Genomic DNA, 23,240 nt, shown 5'->3' on the forward strand with positions numbered 1-23,240 from the left:
TTATTACTACTTACTAGCCTAGCCACTAAAAGTTAGTAGTCTTTCTACTTAAGTCTGCCTTATACTACTTTACTCTTGGCTTAATTCTCCTAGGCTATACATCTAGCCCTAAGGCCTAGGATTATAGTATAGCACTTTTAGCCTTTCCTAGTAATATGGTGCTAGATGAATACTAAAAGAAACTAGTCTTTTAGATAATTTCTAATATAGATTTATAGTATACTAGTATAATTTTTAGTTATATATATATACTACTTTATAGCCAACTTTAACTATAGAAATCTTAGAAAGGTAACTAGAATAAGTACTAGCAAGCCCCTTCTAGATATTGTCAGATAATCCCTATCGTTCCTGTTAGACCCTGTACACAGCACACCCGCAGTGCGGTGCCTCAGGCACCGCTCAGGCACCGCACCTGCGCGCCGCAGTTCCCGCTTACTGGGAACACGTGACGCACGAACCACGTATTGCGGCCGCTGGGCTTCACGCAGTGAAGACCAGCGATTAGTTCAGCTACAACCAATACACACGTTCTGAACCCTCATATTCCGCTTCATATACATTATACCCGCAGTTATATTAGCTGCGGTTCACAGTTCCTGCTTAGGACCAGGAGGTCTTAAGGATATTCTGATATTGAAAGAGAAGACTGCTTCTTTATGAACAAAGAAGGTAAACTAGGTTTCTAAAAGGTAGGGTAGTTTAGATTCTAAAGATAATAGATAGTAGCTAAAACTAATTATATACGTGAATAAGTATTCCTAGATACTATTCTTTAACATAGCTAATATATCATTCCTATATGTCTGCTTTATTGGTAGATATATTAAACATATCTCTTTTACTATATCATAATTATCGCGCAACTCTTGGCACATATTGATACTGCTGTATTACTATATCATGTGGATTAACCTTATTCCGTCCTATTAACGTGACAGCACGTCAACCGTAATCTTACGGGGTAAATCCATTGGCTGACAGTATCCCATGTCTTAGCGCGGCTCTCTGACACCACCCCTGAATCATAATACCCCTGAAGGATGCATAGTCATCATGTCAAGGAATTAACAGGGGATCTCTTATGTACCTATGCTTAACCCTTAACCTTATATTCTACAAGGTTTAGTCTTATTGTAAATTAAACCTCTTAGTATAGTAAGATATACCTAATCAACTTCCTTTGCCAAATAGTCTAGCTTACCTTTTATATATAACCTAGAGGTATAGATAACATTTACTTATATCTCTTTTATATAGCTTTAATATAGAAATACAAAATATATTAAAGTTTTAAGTATTTTTTTAATTATAAATTTTTATATATTTAAGGTATTCTTATTTTATTAACATCCTTTATTTAATTATTTATAAATAAATAATATAGCTCTTATAACTATTATTTATAAAATTTAATTAAAAATATCTTACTATTTTATTTTATATTATAAGAAGGATCTTACATAATAATTTTTTTAATCTTATATAAATTCTCTTAGTTTAAAGATATTTATAAGGGTCTTAAGATATTATATAAATATTTATATATTTTATATCTTGTATTATTTTATATTAGTATAGTAAATAACTATATTCTTATAAAGAATCCTAGGGTTACTAACTATATTATTAATATATTTTAAACTTTTCTTATATAATTAGCTGTAAGATTATAGATTTTATATTATATTAATCTTAAATCCTAAATCCTCTTATTTCTTAATTATAAAAAGTTTATATAATACTTCTATATCTTTCTTTATAAAGTAGGAGGGCTAAATCTTAAAGTATATTTTTATTAAAATAAATTATTCTTAGTATTCCTTTATATTATAACTTTTAAAAAGGACTATATTAAACTTCTTTTATAATAGTATCTCTTCTTCTCTTTTTTAAGGCCATAAGTTCTATCTAGAAGTTTTAAAATAATTACTTGATTATTTATAATAATATAGTTATAGTTATAGATTAGATTTAAAAAGAAGAATGTTTATAAGTATTTTTTATATCATTTAGAATTACTTTAAGGAATATATTAGCTTTTAAATCTACTTAGTTTAATTAGGCTATTTTTAACTATACTAGTTTTTTCTATATATAAAGCTTCCTATAAATTCTAATATTATTCTTATAAGCTTTCTTATATTTCTTTTCTAATTAAAGATTATATTATTACACCCCTTATATGTATACTATAATCTATACTTATAATTTAAGCTCTTTATTATCTAGTTCTAGGGAGCTCTATAGCTTAACTATAATTCAGTTATAAGATATATTAGGTTCTTTATTATTAGAGGTTTCTATTAGACCCTGTACACAGCATACCCGCAGTGCGGCACCTGAGGCACTGTACCTGCGCGCTACAGCTCCTGCTTACTAGGAACATGTGATATATAAACTATATAGTATAGCTACTAGGCTTTATATAGTAAAGACTAGTGATTAGTTTAGCTATAATAAATACATATATTCTAAACCCTTATATTCCGCTTCATATACATTCTATCCGCAGTTACATTAGCTGCGGTTCACAGTTTCTAAGGTTACTAAGTATAGTTTAGGGGTTTCCTTAGTTATATTATTTATATCTTTAATAAGCGCGTCTATAGTATACTTAATTAGATTAGTATCTATAGGATTTAGAATTATTAGTATAGTTTGTTTACCTTTATACTAGCTTAATTATTGAATTTACCCCTAAATAGGCTCTTATAGTAATTTACTATTTATTCTACTTATCTTTAGGCTTTATAAGGGGTAGTAATTAGAATTATAAACTATACTATATACTAGCTATAGGGATAGGTATATATAAAGTAGAGTTAGAGGATTAAATAATAAGCCTCTATTATTAGGAAATTAATTACTAGCCTTTCTATAGTAGCCTTCCTATAGAAAGGCTAGTAATATATAAAGTTATTCTAGTATGTTATATACGTGCTGAGGCTATAGCTGCGGCCTAAGGCACGTAGCTATGCTGTGGTGCGCAGTGTAATGTCTAACACTTATTCTTAACTATATATTATACACTACCTATGTTAAATAATAGTAATATTACATTCTTCTATACTCTTATTAACTAGTACTCTATACAGGTTTTTAGAGGTAATAGGGAAGTTATATTTACTACTTAGATATTCCCTAGTAATAACTCTATTAACACCTATCTCTTCTCGATAGATGGTAGTACTAGTGGAGTTGAACTTAGGGCGCACCAGGTTCCGTCCACCTGGAACTAGGAGAAGTGATAAGCAACAGCTCAAGGGGTGTGGGTGCCTGTTAGGATGCAATATATGGCTTTATGCATGATTAAAGTTGTGATTAAGAGAAGTTGAAGATAAATGAATTTACCCCTCCTATTGAAGCAACCTGTGTGCAGCCAGGACCTATAGAGAGAGGCTTCTTCCATAATCATAGCAATACTGGGCAGACTGTAGCACCATCCTTTCGGCTCGTGGCAATGGCGGTCATGATCAAATCATTACCAAGTTTCTCTAAACTCTCGAACAAGTAGTTATTCTCCAGATTATCCATTGAACTATACTCCCAACCTTCAAGAATGAATCAAGTGATGTCCGGGAACCGTTCCGCCACTATTTTGCTAAGGAGAGCTTGGGGTAGGTGGTCTGCTGTGGGAGCGATAGGCTCAATGTCAGAAGGCAAACTTATCCACTAGGAACGAGTTTTCGATAGGATCGCGTTAGGAGCCCCAGAACCACGTTTTTGCTTTTCCTTTTTTCTTTCCTTTTCCAACAATTGGCTTGAAGCCCACCACTGACGTGTTTGTTGGTCTTGAATAAGGCCCTTGACGCTGAGAAAGCCAGTTGTTAACCAACTGGGAACGCCAGACGTGCGTGACCGGCTCACTATCCCACCCATGTTTTTGGTAGCCCTTTTCTCACTCCAATAAGACACAAAAGACGGTGTCAGAACTCCTGGTATCTTAGGGTCTTCAGGATCCAGTTTTTCGCCGTCCTAGGTGGCGATGCTGCGTCGTGGGCATGGATACTCGTCGACCTTGGGCCAGGAAGCACCACAACGCAATCAACAGGTAGCTCAAATGGTTGGGCCATTCTTCCGGCTGTTCTACACGGGTTTACAGCAGATCAGTATGGTTGTTCTTCCTTTGGTAACCAAAGTATCTTCCTTGTAACTACAGAGCAAGTAGTAATAAACATTGGAGTTTACCCTTTTCTCCAAGTTCAGACATTGACAACCTTGCTGCGAGAGATTCACTGTCGCGTCTAGACTTATCAAGTAGTACCTTACGGGGTAGAAGCATTACAAGGTTAGAAAGTCTGATTATATTACACATAAACCGACAAAATTTCGGTCTAGACTCCCATGATAAAGCAGCTATTGAACAATCTAACGAACTAATAGCGCGAATGCTAGGTATAACCCTTCGATCGCCGGTTGTTCTTCTTGCGCAATGCCATCCTAGCGCCATGTGGAACGGACTTCGCCTACGCGCAGCGTAACGTCCGCTGTCTTCCCGCCAGTAGAAAAGAGGCGAGCATACCCGGCATCCTTTGCAGGGAAGATTTGGCTCGTGATCGACGCTTCACCTTGACCGCCAAAAACTTCAACGCTAGCCCAGTCAACCAAGATGCGCAAAGCAACACGACCGTCCCTTGATGGAGCCAGAGGTGCAGAGTATACACCTGCAAAGGTCCCATCAAACGAGACGTCCCCGGAGAGGGTCCGGTCCACAAAGACCTGCTGGGCAGCAAAGTCATACCCAACGCGGGTATACTGGGTAAAGTCCTTGTTTGCTGCAACGATAATTCCAAAGTCAGCCCCCTCAGCCCCGGCCGCTGGCTGCCTGCTGTCGAATGTCAGTTCGATCTCCAGTGTTTTTCCGATGCGGCCGAGGTCGCGAACGCCATCCACGCGAGGAAACTTGGAGACCTTGTTACTGTGTGTCTTCCAATTGTCGACGGGCTCCTGGACTAGTGTTGGCCGTTTATTGACCGTTTTCAGCGAGAGCTGACGAGGAACTGTTGCCGCACTGCGCCACGGATCTGTTGGGATGAGCGAGGCATACTGCCAGTTGTTCATCCAAGCGACGATAGTGCGCTTGTCCTGGGGAAGGCCGCTCCAGCTGAGAGCCGCATAGAAATCCGGGCCGTAGTCGAGCCAGTTCGCAATCGTGTTCGTAGCGCGCGTGTCGGAGAAGGAGATCTGATCAACGTTGATATGGCCCCAGCCTCCAGTTGCGGTATCAATGATCTCGACCGCTGCGCTTTTCCCCTCAAGGCTACCAACATCCCAGCTTTGCCACGAAAGTCCTTCGCTGTTTGTCCCTGCCGAGGCGTGCACGATACTGCCGTCGACTTTCAACCGAATGGCGGTTTCGTTGACGTTGCTCCCTCCGCCGACGAGGAAGTTGATGTACTTGTGCGAGATATTAAAGGGAGGCGATGTGAGTGTCCCGGTTGTGGCATCCCCCTCCAGGAATGTGTTCACCAACTGGTTCCCAAGGTATCCTGTCACCGGGTTCTGATTGGCCAGAGTTCCCTTTGCTGGGGACGCGCCGGTGAAATCGCCAGTGGCTGTCCAGCCACGGTCAGCGAAAGAGAGATCACCTTCAAAGTCCTCAAAGATCACGCTATCCTCGGGGCCAGAGCCATCATAGAGACTTTCTGGGTCGGCAGTGAACGTGGTGCCGTCGAACTGTCCCACGATATACTGCGTGCCAGAGCCGATGGTCCCAGGCGGGCCTCCCGGGTTAAGGCCAAGCATGAGGACCCATTTGGCGGCTCTGCTGCCGTCAAGCTTTAGCGGGAAAAGGCTGGGGCACTCCCACACGCCACCAACTGCGTTCGCTGGTCCAAATTCGCTCGCAAGGGTCCAATCCTTGAGGTTTTTGGAGGTGTAGATAAGAACCTTGTGTAGTTTAGCTAGATTAACCAAGGCTACCCATTTCCTGGTCTCCTCGTGCCAGAAGACGCTAGGATCGCGGAACTCCAGCTGCTGATCTCCATAGGGAGCTGGTGGGTCAAGGATAACAGGATTAGCGGCATCGTAGGTAGTCCAGGTCATGCCCTTATCAAGACTGAATGCGATCGACTGGGCTTGCTGATCCTTGCGAACGGTCTTGCCGCTTGGCAAGGTCTGCTCGAATGGGTACTGCACTCATGTGTTATTCCAAGTATTCCGATTGGGATTTGCTTTGGGACAGCAAGGCGGTGCGGATAAGGGGCTGCACTCACGTATGATGTGTACATGGCAATCCAGGGAGCCTTGCCCCGGCGACCAAAACCGCTTGTATTGCGTTCGTCAACAACGACGGTTCCAGAGAAGAACATCTCCGTGATGTTACCGGGGAATCCTCGGGCTTGAAGAGCAACTGGGTGCTCAGTCCAGTGGGCCAAATCCCTGCTGGTCGCATGGCCCCAGGACATTGCGCCCCAGGTATCACCGCCTGGATTGTACTGGTAATAGAGATGGTAAACGCCATCTTCATACACCAGCCCGTTGGGATCATTCATCCAATTGCGCTTCGGGCTATAGTGGAACTGAGGCCGATAGAGCTCCGTACGGGACTGGCTTGCGCGCCCTTCGGCAAGGGGGAAGGCCAATCCCCCGAGAACGAGGGTCTTCAACAAATTTCGGAGCATAATTCCATGCAACTTGTAGACAGTAGTGAGAGATTTGGAACGGTGATGAAGATAGGAGCTTTTTTCTCTCGGGGGCTATAGGGATTTATAGTTGGAAGCCATCTTCACTGCTCAGCAAAGACACCAATCAAACTCACCAGAGGTGTTTCGGATCTTCGCCCGAGTCCCTCTAAGCAAACGAACTCGAAAACGGCCCTGCAATGAGGGGGCGCAGTCGGCCAAGAACGTAGTCTGGGTTCTAGAAGCCTCGCAAGCAGGTACAAGAGTATTGCAAAGTTAAAGCCCCTTTGCCGAGTCCCCAGCCCAGCAAAGTAGCGTCAGTCTAGTATGATTAAAATCGCGTATGGCGTGCCGATATACCATGTGGCACAGGTTGCGGGTCATCTGATCCGTACTGATGTGGAGGAAGGTCGTTTGGTCTGCGAGAATGCGGGGCTCCAGAGATTCGCTCGCGGACATCATCAAATGCTCCGCGACCGTGAAAGTGGGGTTACCCGAGATCTGGACCCTTTGCGACACCCATGGGCATCTCTGATGTGCATTGTTCACCATAATCTCCATGTTTATCCATTTGTCGAGTATTATTGACGAGCCTCAAAGTCGGTTTGTCTGCAGTAGATGGCCTATTTTTACACACGACAGTTGCTTATCACATCAATGCTAAGAAAACCCCATGGTGGATTATATTACTGTGCCAGCTGTCTCTGCTCTACCTTCTCCTTCCCGGGGCTCTGGTTCTGGATTTTCGCTTATATTATTACTTCTTACCATAACAGAATTGGATTTGTGAGCCCAACGGCTTGACCAAGGTCAAATTACCCGAGCTGCACGCATCATTCGACAGCGCGTGTCTAGGTATTTTGAACTAGGGCCGCGCCACTAGCAACAAATACGTGCACTGGACCCACAAGCCCATAGCTATCCAAAATGAAAACGGCGTCAAGGGTTTTACGGGAACTTGCTACGCTTCTATGATAATGTTAATACCTACGGCATGGGCACTGCTCAGAATCCACTATACTTGGCTTGGTACATAGGGTACTTCGCTTGCAACGGGGGGCGGAACCAGCACCTCGCCTCCAGCTTAGATGCTGGCGCAACTTAGACTAAATTCTCTAGTAAACCTATCATATCAGCTGCTCAAGAGGCGCTGCCACAGTAATACAATAGGAGGCCTAGGGCCAGAGATCCTAAGGTATTTTTCCGCAACCTGTCTGGGAAATTTGGTCATGCTCCTTCGCATGGCAGCTAGGACCGATTATTTTTTAGATATCAACAAGTAAAAAAAATTAGGCTTGGGCTGCAGATCTCACATCTAATAAGATCCAGGACCTTCCGTCCAGAATCATCACGTGGGAAGTCCCTGACATATTCCAGACCCCTATCCAAGATACAGGGGATACTATAGGGTTGTTGAACCTGTCGCTAGCACAAAGAATTCTGGGTGGAGGGAACGGTGTCCTAGCGCTTACGGGCTCCTTCGGTCAGACAGCTTCCTATGCTGACCCCGGGGTCCCTCGAGGGTGTGGCTCAGTATTCATTCCTAGCCAAACGCTGGCATACCCCCTAACCTCATCGAGTTGCTAGGGGCAGTGATAAATGAACGAGGGCTGTATTTTCAACGGTGGGAGCGTTCAATCAGCCATGATCACAGATGCTATGCCCTTAAGCCTACCAGGACTGGGGTAGGAATTAGCCTGTCCAAGCTGGTAGTTCAGAGTATACTGCAATATGCAATATCGTCAAGGATGGGTTGCAGCTTGGCACCCTCCCAGTTCACAGAATTTAAGCAGGGAATGTCTACCGCTTCCCAAGGCAGCCATCGTGGTAACGAAAGGGCTGACAGTTCGGGATAGTTATAAACAGTGACTCGCTTATTGCCATGTTCAGGATAGCGCACAGCAGGTTGATATCTTACCTGAGAGAAAGTGTCCACAGGCAATGGTGTCGAATTGGGGCATGGAGAGTTCTATTCACCAAATTGTGTATTTATAAAACGCCTCTCAGACCATCTATTACCTGTTTAATGCAGGAGAAAGATGCGATGCCAGCGTCCACCCTGGGCCTGCGGTTGGGAGTGTAAGCGTTGAGGCCGCGAACACAAAAGCCGTTTCAGCTGCCCTATGACTTCAGCTCTGTTCCCCTTCACTGCCAGACCTTCCTATTGAGAAATTTGAGATGGCAAAGTCTGCTTCAATTTCTCTCCGAAAGTCTTCTATAGCCCGTGCTGCGAAATGCGACTAAGAAGCCACGCCGACTTTGCGATCGCGATTATTTGCGCCTCCTCCCGAGGCGGTAGCGACCGAAGCCCTGTTAGATGAAACATATGACAGGTGTAGAAAATACTACAGCAGGCAAGGGGGCGACGCGAATGCATACATCGATGCACGGATTGGCAACCACGATGTGGTCCTGTGCTATATGCCTAGGATGGGCAAGGGAAAATCCAGGAGAGCGGGGATGACGTCCTTATTTTCTAGCAATTTCCGATCGACTGCTCCAAGCGAGTATGGACACTAGTAAGAGTCCATCTTTCTGTTCGGTAACTATGCGGCATAGCGGGTACTTCCAGCCTGCGAAGGGCTAGAAGGAGGAATTGGGTTGGAGCATAGAAGGGCGACATATGCATCCTTGATCCACCGATGCCGACATTCAGCCATTGTAGGATGGATATGATTAGGGACATACTCGCTAGGTCGAGGAAAGGTCCATGTTCCAAGTCATTGAAAGATCGCAATCATAATTATACACAGTGTTCGCTAACAGTATTCATGAGTACTTGGCCTTTTGCAGGCGTGAATTCAAAGTATGCTGCAATAGCTCGAGCGAAGGACTACCCTTCGTACCTTTCCAGTCCACCCCTGCAGCTGAGGAAAGACACTCGCGTATATAATCGTGATTAGCACTCGCAAGACACGGGGTATCTGCCACTTCCAGAGCAGCCATTGTGGTGAAGAAGCTATAGAAGAATAAACCTCTCGGACTCGAACAGGTTCGGGAAGGCGACTTACCTAATGGAAAGCGTCCATTTGTAAATCAGACAATCGTCAACGGCAAAGACGATCCGAGGTAGGAGCTGGACATAGGAGTCGATGAATCGCTGAGTGGTTGCAGGTGATGAGGCATCGATTTTTCAGTCGCGCGTCACGAAAATGATTAGTAATAGTATTAGCGGTCATGTGACCCACAATCTGACTTCAGTAGGATTTTAAGCCACACTACCTCTTTTAAACACTTACCAACACTATTAACTTCAGGATGGTAGCGCTTTCTAAAAATGTAAGTTAAGCACTTTAAAACTTAATGATTATTATTTTAAGCCCCCTTTCTATTATAATCGCTTTTTTCCCGCTTTCTAATTGCTAATTTATTGCTTTGGGAGTGGTACCAGTGGTACCTTCGCGAGGTTTAAGCTGGGCGCCTGGAGCTGCCGGAGTATAAGAGGTAAGTCTTTGTGAACCGCACTATATAGTAGCTGCGGGGATAGATATGTATGAAGCGGAATCAGAGGGTCAAACAGTGAGTCTCCATTGTTGTTGAACTAATCGCTGGTCTTCCCGTGGGAAGGCCAGCGGCGCACGAAGTTACCTTCGTGTGTCACGTGCGTAGCCTCGGCCGCGGTTGCGGCCTGGGGCTCACAACTGCGGCGTGGTGCGGGCACCACACCTGAGTAATTACGGTGATGTCTATACACAGCGTCTAACAGTCTTCTTGTATAATATTTTATATTCTTAACTGCTTACTAACTACTTGGGAACTATTTAGGATGAGGATAATTGCATCTACTTTTACTATGGTAAGATGTTTTGTAGAATTCTAGACTGCTTAAAAGCAAATATAAGTGTTTATCTACTGCTTATTAGCTATCTGCTAACTACTTGGCAACTACTTAGCATAATTATAAGTTGACTAATAATCTTCGCACGCATGTTGGTTCCCATAAAGATGTCGCCCTCCTATCTAGCAATGTTCGTGGCCGTGTGTCTTAGGAGCTGGTGGATAAAGTAGCAAGTAAGGGGTCCCTAACTACTTGCTAAATAGTTATTAACTAGTTAGAGTTCTATAAGGGCCTTTTTACTAGTATTAAACCTGCTAGCTCCTCCGAAGCTAGTAGTAATATAGTTGCAATGTCAGATAAGTCCAACCGATCCTGCTTAAGGCCTGGAAGGGCTTAAGGTATTCTAATATTAACAGAGAAGACTACTTCTTAATAAACTAAGAAGGTAAACTAGGTTTCTAAAAGGTAGGGTAGCTTTAATTCTAAAAGTAATAGATAGTAGCTAAAACTAATTATAAGTATTAACAAGTATCCTTAAATACTAAATGTCTATCATATCCTGACTATGCTACGTATAGTCACAGCTATACTCCCATCATAGCCTGTCTATGACCATAGCCCTATCGTAGTCTAGCATCATAGTCTATCTATGCTTATAGCCCTTAGCCAAGCCTTGGCATCATAGCCTGGCTATGCTTAGTCTTAGTGTATTATTTCTCCATAGTTATCATAGCGCTAGGCTATGGCATAATAGATCTATTAGCTAATAATACCCGCGTTCTCTAATAATCCCCCTCTTTTAAGGTCTTTATCCTAAAGATACTAATAAGTAGTACTTTTCCTAGGTAAGGTTATAGTCCCTAATCCTTATTCTTTCCTAATATTATCATGGTAACTTTTCATGATGTTTTCTAGATTAAGTATTTCTAAGAATAAACTAGTCTATTAATTTAAAGAGAGTGGTTTCATGATAGTTACCCTATATACTTATTACGCGGTCTAAACACCCTATATATTAAAGTTAAAGGTTTAAGTCACTATAAAGGCTATATATCTAAAGGTAGTTAGTCGTAGTATATTTGTAAGCGGCGAGGCCGGATCAGTGGCGGCTGCCAGTCAGTCTTCACCCGCGGCGAGGTCCTAGCAAGCAACAAGACATCAGGCTACATAGTATACATAAAAGAGGAAGAAGGAGCTATATACTAATTAATTTAGTAATAAATTACTAGAGGTTAGAAAGACTAGTAATTATAAAAGTGTTTTAGAGATGTGTGTGGCTAGATCTTAGTTAATTAATATAAACATATTTACTCTAGAGTTAACTAATATTTTCACTCCTATAGTAAAACTATTAGAAGAGATAAATATATATATTATATAGCTACTTTTAAATCTCCTAATAATTTCTATAGGTCTAGTATATATAAGTTAATCTTTCACCCACCTAAGGTAGAGACTTTCTCTAGATATTACTATTTTCTATTGTTGGATGGTGGAGGTTATATAAAGAAATATGTATTATATATACCTAGCCTTAACTATACCTGACAGGGTATAGAGTGGCAATTTTAATAGTATATATAATAAAGGAGGGTTTTACCACTAAATATGGACTTTGATTTTTGATATTTTAGGATCTCTTTTTTCAAACTAGATATATAACGAATTCACACACTTTTATACTTCAAATATTTATTAGTAGAATTCTATAGAATTCATATTAATTTGTAAGGAGATTAGTCTAGATCTTCTTGTATTTATAAGAAGATTAATCAAGACCATTCCTTATTTTCATGTGAATATAGATACCTTCTACTTTATGTCCTAGGTACTTAGATTATTAGTAATCTTATAATAGTAGTTAATAAACTAGTTATAAGAAATATTATTATTATTAAAGTATATTATAACTATAAATCTAAGTTATTTATTAAGACTATTATTAAGAAGTTCTTTATATTTATTCTTATTATATTAACTATTCTATATAAGTATACTAAAGTCTATAATATACTCTTAAAAGTAGATATAGCTCTTTAGATTAAAATTCTTAAATTTATAATAAGCTTTATATTTCTTATTAGGATCTATATAGACTATTTTTATATAACTATATATATTATTAATTATAAGATAAGGGTTCTTTATATTAGAGATTAAATAAGTTTATATACACTCTTATACTTTACTCTTAAGGTAAATTAATATATATATAATCTACTTATCCTAAGAAAGATATTAATTATAATTAATCTTAAGTTTTCTTTATATTATATTATATTAGACTTTAAAGGTTATATTCTTTCTATTATTTAACTTTTTAAAATTATAATATTTCTCTAATTCACTATCTAGGCTAGTAGGATCTATAGAGGATTATTCTACTCTAATAGTAAGCTAAGTAATCTAGAAAGTAAATTATTAGTTTTCTTATTATAACTTCTTAATTATATTATTATCTTCCTTTATAGTAATAAGCTTATCTATTTAAGTAATAAGATTACTATAGTTCCTAATTATCTTATTAAGTTATTCCTAAAGTTAAGTAATCTATTATTATATCTTTTTTACTCTAATCCTATTAGTCTATTAGATTCTAGTAATTTCTTAGTTTTAAATATCTTTAGATATTATAAACTACTTCCTAAATAATCTCTAGTTTATTTATAATTTATAATTAGAATTCTTTATAAGCTAAGTCTTCTAGTTCCGATAATATAGATTATTAGATACTAAATAGAAGGGAGGTATATTAATTTATAGGAATTTACTATAGATTCTTATCTCCTAGAGTAATAGTAGGGCGTGCTATACTAACTTATAGGGCTTATAGTATTAATTATAGCTATTAGTTAGTCTAATAATTAGAAGTATTATTAGTTATATAAGGGATTTAGATTCTAACTAGAGCTACCTAGGTTAGGAAGGACTTAAGATTAGGCTAGTTAGTTAGAAAGGATAAAGAAAATATTAAGATATTTAGAATTATACTATGAATATATCTCTAAGTTATAAGGCAAAGTTATAGGCAAGAATTAATTAAATTCTAAGTATAAAGAAGAAATAAAACTAATTATAATAATTAATAAAACATTTGTGTGGGGTGCTTAGTTAGCTAGTAGTGGTTGCTTGCCTGATTGCTAAGGCCGTTCGTCGAGCACCGATGCAGCGGCCGTCACAAGAATAGATTCTAATTTCTTATATATTCTTAACTCGGAAAAAAAAAGCTTATACCATCTACTTCTATTGTTAGTAGTATAATTAATAAATAATATACTCTAGTTATATAGTAAAACCTCCTAAGACCATAGCCAGGTCACGATCATTAGGAATAGATTCGCTATCATAAGGAAAGTATTCACGTGGGGGATAGTGGAAGCTATTAGTAATATTATTATCAAGCCATACTATGGCGCTTAGGAGGAGGGTGCTAAGGGGGTAGCTAAGGGCGTGTGCAAGGGGATAGTAAATATAGTAGCTAAATCTAGTTTAGCGATGTTTAGCATTATAGCGTTTCCAGCTGCGGGTACCACACGGAGTTTGGGGTCTTTGGCCTAGTCATGGACAGACAAGTCGATTGCCCAGCACCGTTATGGTAAGGGCTTGTGGTTGGTGGAGAGTGGGTAGTAGCCAGGGGTGGATGGTATCATGGCTGCTTTTTACCAGAGGGTGAAGAGCGAGAAGGGGTGATTGTGCAAAACAAGCAATGTTGATTATATACCCAGGATACATCAGGTCTGCAGTCGGTGGCAATGATACGTCCACACCAATTACTGTGGATAAGTTTGTATAGGCATGCGGACGGCGACAAACTTCCCTGTTGGCGTGCCCACCACATGATTCAGATCATTTTCCCCATGCTTAGTGTACTCACTGCATGCTAACTCGCGATCTTGGATAATGCAAAGATATCCTAGGGGATAATTGCCCCTCTAAGCCGTAGGTGTTTTACCTAGGGCCCGGGGTTGATGTAAAAGTGACAGGTTACCTAAGTCCTGACCCTTTTTAGACTCTGTCTTCAGATGTAATTATAGAAGAGTGTCGCATGCTTGAATATCCGCCTCTTTGTGCCCATATTTGGAATAATAATCGAAACGCCCACTATATTACTGAAAGGGGAAGTTATTGCGTGCAGGCAGGTTCGCACGGGGTTGATGTAGCACCCAGATTATCGCAAATATCTATAGTGAAACGCAGGTCTAAATCTAGATCGTCAAACACAGCTCTGTTGCTCATCCTCAGCAAGCTTAACCCTTGTTTTAGCAGCCTCCAAAGATGCACCCGCGCCTTCATATCTCGCAACCCTCCTACCCTCGCTGAAACTCACCCATCCGGCGACCCCTGCTACACCACAAGCCAGGGCAACAAATAAGCCCGTCGTCCAACTGGGCCGGTTGAATCGATCCATGCCCCACATGCAACTCGCTAGACATACCTGGAAGATTGTATTCCATATGTTGCACCAGACAAAAAGATCGATTTTCCATGGCGCCGTCGGCGGGGTCATCGTCATACTAGCGAGAGAGGGGTTGAGGGGCGTCTTTGTCGGAGTAGCAGATCCGCCCAATACGTCCTCGGTGCTGACAGCATCGCCGTGGCAGACACATGACCCTCCAGTCCCAGGTCCGGGGAAGCGACACCACGATCTATGAATGCACGCCAGGCGTGCAATGCCGCACAGCCTCTTGGGGCCGCCGCCCAGCCGCCAGCAGAACCACCAATACAGATCCCTGAATCTCCAGGGTGCGAGTCCGAACCCCGTCACGCAGAACAGCGCGTTTAGAATCTGGGAGTCAATCTCGATCCACTTTCGACGCGCCGAGTATAGATCGTCGCAGGTCGGGTGGCACATCGCGGGCGCCGCGTTGCACATTAGCAGGAAGAGCATCCCGCCCCAGGCGACGATGTTCAGGCCGTAGAGCGTAATGAAAAAGCCTTTGGGTGTTGTGATCCAGTTCCATGCCTTACAGAGCATGGCTCTCCACTTGGGCGGCCGTGAAACCGGAATCTATCTCGTCGATGAGTGTCAGCACAATCCGTTAGGCTATTTCGATCAGCTGGTCACTTACCTCAGCCTGGGCTTCGAGTTGCTTGATTCCTGGAGCCGAGTGGACAGACATATCTTAGGGGTCGATAAGAGGATATGCTTATTGTGTGATAATCAATCCCCGCCTTGACAAGATAAATACTTTAAAGACAAGATGTAGCAGACAGAAATCCGTCCAGCAATATATGTGACGGGTCCGGGTTAAATATAGTACATTGTGGCCTACTATGGTACTAGTCAGGTATGAAAATTTACTTTCAATAAGCTTAAAGCATAGTGTACACACCTTCTACTACATCGGTAGGGCAGGATCTATGTCGCCACTCGGTCACGTACGAATACGAGCCGCGTTTCCTATTGGCAGGCCGTTACTACTAGGCAGCTACCGAGGACCGCGTAGATCCATGGACGGCACCACAAACGTGGACATCGAAGCGGGGCAGACACAGGACACGCGCATGCGCGCCTAGATGGTGCCAGACACTAAAGGCCTAGAAGAGCGTGAGGATTTGCCCTGGTTGATCGGAGAAGTCCTAATTTTTATACGAACAGATACGAGTGGGTCTGAAGGTTACGTACCATATTTATGATGGAAGACCACGAGTCTTCAAAGTTTAAATACCACTTCCTGATACATCTTATAAGATGACGGTCGGCTTTGTCTTCTTATCGGGTGGAGGGACTTGGAAGTAGCTGCCGTCTGCTGCAATTGTCTTTTTAAGACAAAAGCCTTGTCTAATGAAAATATCTCTTGGCGAAACAAGCAACAGGTGCCGACAGGAAGCAAGAAGCAAATCTCGTATTCGTACTGTACCTATACGAACCGCCTGAAGTGGGCCCCAGATACCACATTGCATGGTTCGGGAAACTATGAATAGCGGTGGGTCTGATCAACTTGTGAATATTTCAGAAAGAGATTCTCCGAGTCCCCCTGGAGGGAGACTTGTTAGGTTCACCACATATTACTGTCCAAGCGCAAAAGCAAACCCCATTCAATATACTCATAGCTATCATTTATGTCAGCACAAGACCCCCTCGATCATTCCACAGACAGCTATCTTCCAGACCCTCCATGGCAAGATTACGCCTCGGATGACTTTATTCTCGACACAACTTGGGACCCTTCTCACCATCGCGGTACATTACACAGCCGCGACGGAAAGCGCAGGCTGCTCCTGATATACATCCATGGCTTTCTAGGGTCAGAAGACAGCTTTTATGAGTTTCCTAGGAAGGTGCACGATCTCCTCAAGGCCGCGCTGTCTCGGACTCATGTTGTATACACAAAGATATACCCGCGATATAAGTCGCAAGGACCTTTAGGCGTTGCCCGCGATGATATCATCCAGTGGTAAGGAGTTCCTGGGTTGCTTAGCTGGCTGAGAGTTAAATACTGACCATTTTTCTTTTACTCTCCGTCAGGTTATCGCCTCACCAGGCTCCCGATTTGGATCTCATACTGCTCGGTCACAGCATAGGAGGTCTTGTCGCCGCAGAGGTTGCACTCGCGACCACTTGCAATGTCACCAGCCATACTATATCGAGCAGTCGCCTGAACCATCACTTTGTCGGCTTGGTGACCTTTGATGCTCCATTTCTTGGCCTTCATCCCCGCGTCGTTGGAACGGGAATCAGCAGGTTGTTCTCTCGAAAAGGAGATACAAACAACGAGGCGGAAGACGTATTACAGCGTGATAGCATACACAACCTATCAATTGAAGATGATGCAACATTCGACTCAGGCTCAACTAGTGATATAAAGAAACCTCGGCGAACCGCATGGGATGGGGCCCGCCATTTCATTAAAAAAAATGCAGGCCAGGTGTCCCGTTCTGCCCTCCAGTATGTGTTCTCATACTACGACCATGTCGGCTGTCTGAACAACTATTTCGGCCTCGTCAGACGACACAGAAAACTCTGTCATTGGGCCAAGGGGGGCGAAGCAGGTAGAGGGTTGCGATTTGTTAACCACTATACCTCTGCTGGCCGACTTGGCGAACCTCTGGCCAATGATGATCGCCAAAACGACAAGTTTCACAGCGATAAGCAACCTCTGACCTGCAACGAAACGACGCAAATGTACGACCGTTCCAATTCACGGTCACGGGGGCGACTGTTCTGCTACGTTCCAGAAAAGGCCCGTGGTGAGAAACTCTGGGTGCCTCTATACATGGACGGCATGGACGAAATTACCGCCCACCAGTCCATGTTCCTTCCCCTTGGCACATATTACGAGCAGTTGGTTGCGAGTACTGTGGCACGAATTGAAAGCTGGATATCTTGAGGGTACATATTCCCGGAACTATGAAGGCTATATCTATACAAAGGGTCACCAAGTATTCGCTGTAGATGGCCGTTAGAGCTCCATGGCGAATGATTCCACAAAACAAACCCTACCTTCTACACTCCCGTGCGTTCCAAGTAAACGTACTATATAATGAAACTATTCGAGATAAGGGCCCCCCAAGGGTACGTCACCTGTAGAGCCTGACCCTTTGAGCTACCAGCGAGAACCGTTAACCTATGATTCTTTTCTAGCCAAACAACAAGTACTCCTAGGCTTTCAAGCGCGATTTTAGAATGACCTGATGAGACAAACACCGTATCAAGCACCGACTGGTGGGACTCAACAGGGTGGAAGTATTAGGGCTCGACGTACAAGGCACCTCCGGGTGCAGATAGCATCCTGTGTGCCGTTAATCACTTCGGCCAGGATGATGTCTACCGGTATGCGACCCTCGATAATCTTGAAACCAAGTCCTACAATGGCTACTGCTTTTACGACGAGTCCGGGGCTATGAATTATAGTTGGTTGATGAAGGGAGGCATCACTACTTATCTCGTGGAGTTTGCCCCTATGAGCACTTCGGGGGACCCTGCTAAAAGAGATTGGGTGGTCACAAGTAGGTTCCAAGTTCCCATCCAGCTTCACATGCTTGATGATCTCCGAGACTGACTGTGTGCATAGGTGTGACCTTATTAGGCGTTTCTCCAGAAGAACGTTCAGAGTAGTAGATGTAGATTCCAAGAAGATTATGAATTACTGTACCGGCCCCGATTGTATAGGTCTAACGAGGACAACCAAAGAAGTCAGGTGGATAAAACAAATCTACTTATCTTCTAGAGGGAAGGGGGACCAAAACCCCACTAAGGTTGTTACAACCTACTATTCAATAATTACCATGGTCACAAATCAATTAGTTAAACGCGTTGGTTACAGCGTTACAGTTTTCAGTAAGGAAGATCTATCGGTGGGGCAGGCCAGGCCGGCTAGAATTACGTTGAACCTTGAACACCCCACATTTCACACTGCGCAGGTGAAACACGGAAGACTCCTTATCTCAGCCATCCATATCTTTCTCTTCCTACCATCGAGCAGCGGAATATCGCTCCTTCGTCGCTATTAATTTCAAAAACCGCCATGTCGTCTAAAGCCGCGAAATACCTGAATTTCACCCCACGATGGGGCCGGCTTCCAGTGGAACAGTACTTGATTGTACGCCTACCCCTATCCCACTTTCTCTGAACTGCACAAGGCCGGTAAACGAATGCTAAACACGCGACAGCGCTGCTGGGACCACTCGTCCTCCGAGCTCATTGATGAGCAGCGGCTACGGCTGGTCCGCGAATACATTCATCTCGACAGGATCCCGAAAGAGTGGGACCCGACGGACTTTGGCGAAGCATGCTACGAGCCCGACGCCAACGACTCCGATCCAGAGTTCGCACCCAGGTGCATTCCAACAGATCTGGAGATCGAGACTATTCTCCGGCCCTGGCGACCGCAGCATCTCCGCAGGAGGGCGTGGAAGATCTGGTGCGACAAGGGTCACGGGTACCCTGTGATGCTTCGGACGTATTATGGCAATGGGGAAGATGGTGATCGGAAGTTTACAGAGTATACACAGGTGTCTGATCACTATGATGGTGTCGCGGATTGTTATGCGCTGAATGACGCTGATATCTTGAACTTTAGTTCCGACTGGCGGCGGATCTTCGACACCCTCCCGGAGATCGCTGGCTGCAAGGACCATGAGCCAGAGGATGATGCCAGTGGCATTAAGAATCGCGTTGAGATTGGGCAGTCAGCGTGCTATTCCCGGCGCCCGGACCAAGAGATGCTAGATCTCAATTATGAGGGGCTGGGCGAGGAGATCGAAAATAGCAAGTCCGAATACCCCGACTGGAAAGAGAATCCAGATATCTTACTTGAGCCAGGTGACACTGCTATCCGGTCACTACTGCGGACTGTTACACTCTCGTGGATCATTATTGTGGATGAGAAGACCTTTACCACAGATGAGCTCTGGGTTATGTACCTCGATATGCATCAGAATGTCACGGTTGAGATTCGGCTTGAGCTGGACCAGGGCTATATTGACGAAATCCTCATGCGATGAGAGGATGGATACCGACCGCTTGGATATGCTATAGAGAACGGGACGGTTGGAGAGAAGTATAGGGTGTCAAATGAGTCAGGGAGGAGATTTTTCCGCTTGACTGATGATCTTGAGTACCAAGTCGATGGTGAAGCACCTTCAGAGGGATAGGAATGAAAGAGAGTCAATTTAGTTTTGCCAGTAGCGACTTGACATTTGGTCATGGAGGCAAGACAATACCGTTAATTTTACAGGCTGATCCACGCTAGGCAGAGCTGTCCACCATGACGAGATGGCCTTTCCTTGAAGGGTCTCCCCCCTTTGCCAGGCTAATATGGTAGTCTTTGGCCTGGCTACTTCGATACTAGAGCCGAGATAGCTTACCCCCTTGAATCGTGGATTTGGACGTAAACGACACCCTCTCCCAAGTAAAAGTAGCCTTGGCCACTTCCACGCAACATGCAGAATAAGCTGTGACTCAGCCTCCGCTAGTTTCCGCACGTTGGCGAGACCCGAAGAGCGCACAGCGCCGATCTGGCGTTCATCTGAGCGGGATGTGCGGGCTAGGTAAGATCTGGCTCAGCCGCAATGGGGTGATCGCCAGTACCTGACGCTGCAGATGTTTTTCGATCTTCGGAATCCTGAACGAGTAGTTTGCTAAATGAGGGCTGCGCCACCTACGCGCGTAGGCACCAACTCCTGTTGTGGGCCCTTGGGCTGACCAGATAGCGGTTGTATATATTTAAAGCGCAGGTGCCCAGTTGGTATTCGAGCACTTCAACACAGAAAGTCTAGCAGCAACTGCTATATCTTATTTGATGTCCGTGTCGGGCTTCTCTGGAGGATCCCCTACTATGAAAAGAAGACTAGATAGTGTCTTCATGCTTATCAAATTCACCTGTCTGTCACACGCATGTCAGCAGATCATCCAATGCAAAGAAAACCAATGTCACGTGCCGTGGCGGCTACCATGGATGCTGGAAACCGCCCCACAAGTTCCAAGTTCCATCTTCCACCTCACTCGCCTCTTTGGCAATAGCGCCACCGAATCATGGAACCCGCTGTTTACGATGACCTTCCTGCCTGGGGACAGCTCCCGGCCGAGCAATATCTGATTGTAAGCCCTCGGCCTCCACGTTTCCGCAATGCAAGATCGCTGACCATTTCCTTAGAGGCAGTGGAACCCCGCATCACCTGAACCGCCCGCCCAACAACGGACTCGCCTCATCCAGGAATTTCTCAATCTCGATGAGATTCCTAGAGAGCTTGATCCCACGTTTTTTGGATGCCATGCCTGGAAGCCGGGGCCGCAGACGCGCATTCCAACAGAGGAAGAAATTGCGATCCTTCGGCCGTGGCGGCCAGACCGGGTGCGGTGGACGGCGTGGAAACTCTGGCAGGATGGTGTGGACCACAGAAACCCTGTGCTTATTCGGACGTACTATGACCCCAACGACGATGAACGCGTGCGGAGCTGGGCTACCCTCTGCGAGGATTATAAGGAGGTAGCAGAATGGTCAATTTTGGACAACGCGCAGCTCTTCGATTTCGAGGGCTCCAGCCCTGAGGGTTCAAAGTCTGATTGGCTGCGAGTATTCCATATCCTACCCGAGCTTTCGGGGACGGTTGATCTGTATTCCCGTGTCGAGAACTGGGAGCGTTTTAGTAAATTCCGGACCAAGTTCAAAGGCATGCTGGATTACGTTAAGCAAGAGCACCCAACGTGGAGAGACAAACCAAATATTCTAATTACTAAGAATGTTGCTGCTATTTCCTTGTTACATTTTATATCTACGACACAAGTTCTAATAGCGGATAAGGAAACTTTCAAGACGGATAAGCTTCTACTGGTTTTTCTAGACGCGAAGCAGAATATTACCATGCAAGGTCGCATTGAGATTACAGAAGAGAGACTAGACCAGCTCGCAGTTGACTGGGGCCAGGGAGAGCAGCCAATTGAAGTATTCCGGGAAGGAACCGTTGGCGAAGGATACTTGGTTAATGGTGAGCCCGGCAAGCAGCTGTACCAGTGGACAAAACAGGACCTGGAGGATGACCCAACTTCAGCTGTCTCAAGGGCCGCAGACGGTGTCTCACATATGGAGGTCTAGAATTGGCCTAGCAGGCTTACTCTGCTTTCTATTATAAGCTTGGGTTCTAGCTGAATCTATGTATACTGTTTTGCTTAATTTCGTTTAACAAGGAGCAGTCGGCCTTGTCATTTTATCTCGGTACGCTGGTACTCGGCGCATCACATACCCTGTACGCTAGTAGAATCAGTGGGCAGATATTTTGCCTTCTGGTATTATCAACACGGAGCATATGGCGATTGCTGTTCATCTGCGACCCATGTATGCCCCCTGAGACGGTTGACTGTTCCTCTGAATTTCGCTTTCGAGGCGGGGAAGACGTACTTCGGTCTTCGTCCTCGGATGGTGCAGAGAGCTTTGGTCGCCCCCGGAGCGGACCACCCTTAGCAAAGCCATAGTACTGGACCCCGGGCGCAACTGCTTCATTATGCCATGCCTACTCGTCCTCTAAAGAGTTAGAGATAGGCCAGGTAAGAAAAGCCTCCATAGCAATAATTTACTAAGGACGCATGCAGAACTGCTGCCATCACACCTCGTGCGCCGACTTATTAGCTATAGCACTACTAGTTAGCTGCCTCTAAATATTAATTACTGCCTACTTATAGCTAAATTCCTGGTGGACTTCCTTCCGCTGTTTCTCTATAGACTTTCATATAGATCGCGGACCTTCTACTCCTTCTCCTCCAGCGTTTCCCGCAGCATAGACTCATTAGAGTGGTTGCACTGAATCTCTAGTTTAACTTGTCATTGCATGGCTGCTTACAGCTCTAGATCCTTCTCCACCAATGCCTGGTCATCGTTATTGAGGTACCATGACCGCTGTTGATTAATCCAACGGCTCATGCGCGTTACGGCCCTTGAAAACTCTTTATCTAGGTTTAGCCTACACATGATCTCTTGTAGCCCTGTATGTCTTTAGATATAATAGTGGTCAATGGTTAAGTAGTTTCCTAGGCTTCATATGTCATGGTCAGGTGGCCGTCCTGCCGGAATCAATGTCGAGAGTCGCATGGTTCTAGTTGCCATGACCCGCACACGCCCCAAAGACTACAGCCGGGTTTGGGCCATCGAGCCGCTGGAGCTGAATAATGGGTTAGATAATATAATACGCAGTTACCCACGCTAATTCGCCTATAGCGGATCGCTTCAATAAAGCCATCAGGGTCTGCGGGAAATATTAGTGTTGACGAGTTGGACCAACGAGGCGCGAGGGGGTGACTACCGAGTCTGGTTAGCATGGGATGTCCACCGTGGCGTAGTATAAAGGCCTACATGCGTTGAGATCTCGGTACCCCAGGTTAATGCTTACACTGAGTTACT

At 44.0% G+C, this 23,240-nt stretch overlaps 5 protein-coding genes across 5 annotated transcripts; 3 read left to right on the forward strand and 2 right to left on the reverse strand.

The window, feature by feature from the left end:
• Positions 1-4,442: 4,442 nt before the first annotated feature.
• On the reverse strand, positions 4,443-6,626 carry BJX68DRAFT_278357 (glycoside hydrolase family 32 protein; the record flags this gene model as incomplete). The annotated part of the gene is made up of 2 exons (XM_071048514.1): positions 4,443-6,135; positions 6,219-6,626. 2 exons carry the CDS (start codon positions 6,624-6,626, stop codon positions 4,444-4,446), a joined length of 2,100 nt encoding a protein of 699 aa, XP_070895056.1.
• Positions 6,627-14,526: 7,900 nt separating this feature from the next.
• BJX68DRAFT_257741 (DUF2985 domain-containing protein) lies at positions 14,527-15,524 on the reverse strand (the record flags this gene model as incomplete). The annotated part of the gene is made up of 4 exons (XM_071043397.1): positions 14,527-14,585; positions 14,686-14,918; positions 15,015-15,412; positions 15,474-15,524. 4 exons carry the CDS (start codon positions 15,522-15,524, stop codon positions 14,527-14,529), a joined length of 741 nt encoding a protein of 246 aa, XP_070895057.1.
• Positions 15,525-16,467: 943 nt separating this feature from the next.
• On the forward strand, positions 16,468-17,735 carry BJX68DRAFT_270610 (uncharacterized protein; the record flags this gene model as incomplete). Its single annotated transcript, XM_071046711.1, has 2 exons — positions 16,468-16,802; positions 16,874-17,735. The coding sequence occupies 2 exons, from the start codon at positions 16,468-16,470 to the stop codon at positions 17,733-17,735; spliced, it is 1,197 nt and encodes a 398-aa protein (XP_070895058.1).
• Positions 17,736-18,820: 1,085 nt separating this feature from the next.
• BJX68DRAFT_166959 (uncharacterized protein) lies at positions 18,821-19,935 on the forward strand. The gene is made up of 2 exons (XM_071036973.1): positions 18,821-18,947; positions 19,018-19,935. Exons 1-2 carry the CDS (start codon positions 18,873-18,875, stop codon positions 19,849-19,851), a joined length of 909 nt encoding a protein of 302 aa, XP_070895059.1. The 5' UTR covers positions 18,821-18,872; the 3' UTR covers positions 19,852-19,935.
• Positions 19,936-20,472: 537 nt separating this feature from the next.
• Positions 20,473-22,099, forward strand: BJX68DRAFT_244686 (uncharacterized protein). The gene is made up of 2 exons (XM_071041357.1): positions 20,473-20,947; positions 21,003-22,099. Exons 1-2 carry the CDS (start codon positions 20,882-20,884, stop codon positions 21,939-21,941), a joined length of 1,005 nt encoding a protein of 334 aa, XP_070895060.1. The 5' UTR covers positions 20,473-20,881; the 3' UTR covers positions 21,942-22,099.
• The last annotated feature ends 1,141 nt before the right edge of the window (positions 22,100-23,240 follow it).

Source organism: Aspergillus pseudodeflectus (genome assembly GCF_044049435.1).
Source record: "Aspergillus pseudodeflectus strain CBS 756.74 chromosome Unknown BJX68scaffold_51, whole genome shotgun sequence".
Lineage (NCBI taxonomy): Eukaryota > Fungi > Ascomycota > Eurotiomycetes > Eurotiales > Aspergillaceae > Aspergillus > Aspergillus pseudodeflectus.

Bases quoted from the DNA above. Each gene is read 5' to 3' on its own strand.
- BJX68DRAFT_166959 (XM_071036973.1), top strand. From the start codon at position 18,873: ATGTCGTCTAAAGCCGCGAAATACCTGAATTTCACCCCACGATGGGGC. The intron at 18,948-19,017 runs GTACGCCTACCC...AACACGCGACAG, and splicing joins CAGTGGAACAGTACTTGATT to CGCTGCTGGGACCACTCGTC.
- BJX68DRAFT_244686 (XM_071041357.1), top strand. From the start codon at position 20,882: ATGGAACCCGCTGTTTACGATGACCTTCCTGCCTGGGGACAGCTCCCG. The intron at 20,948-21,002 runs GTAAGCCCTCGG...CCATTTCCTTAG, and splicing joins CGGCCGAGCAATATCTGATT to AGGCAGTGGAACCCCGCATC.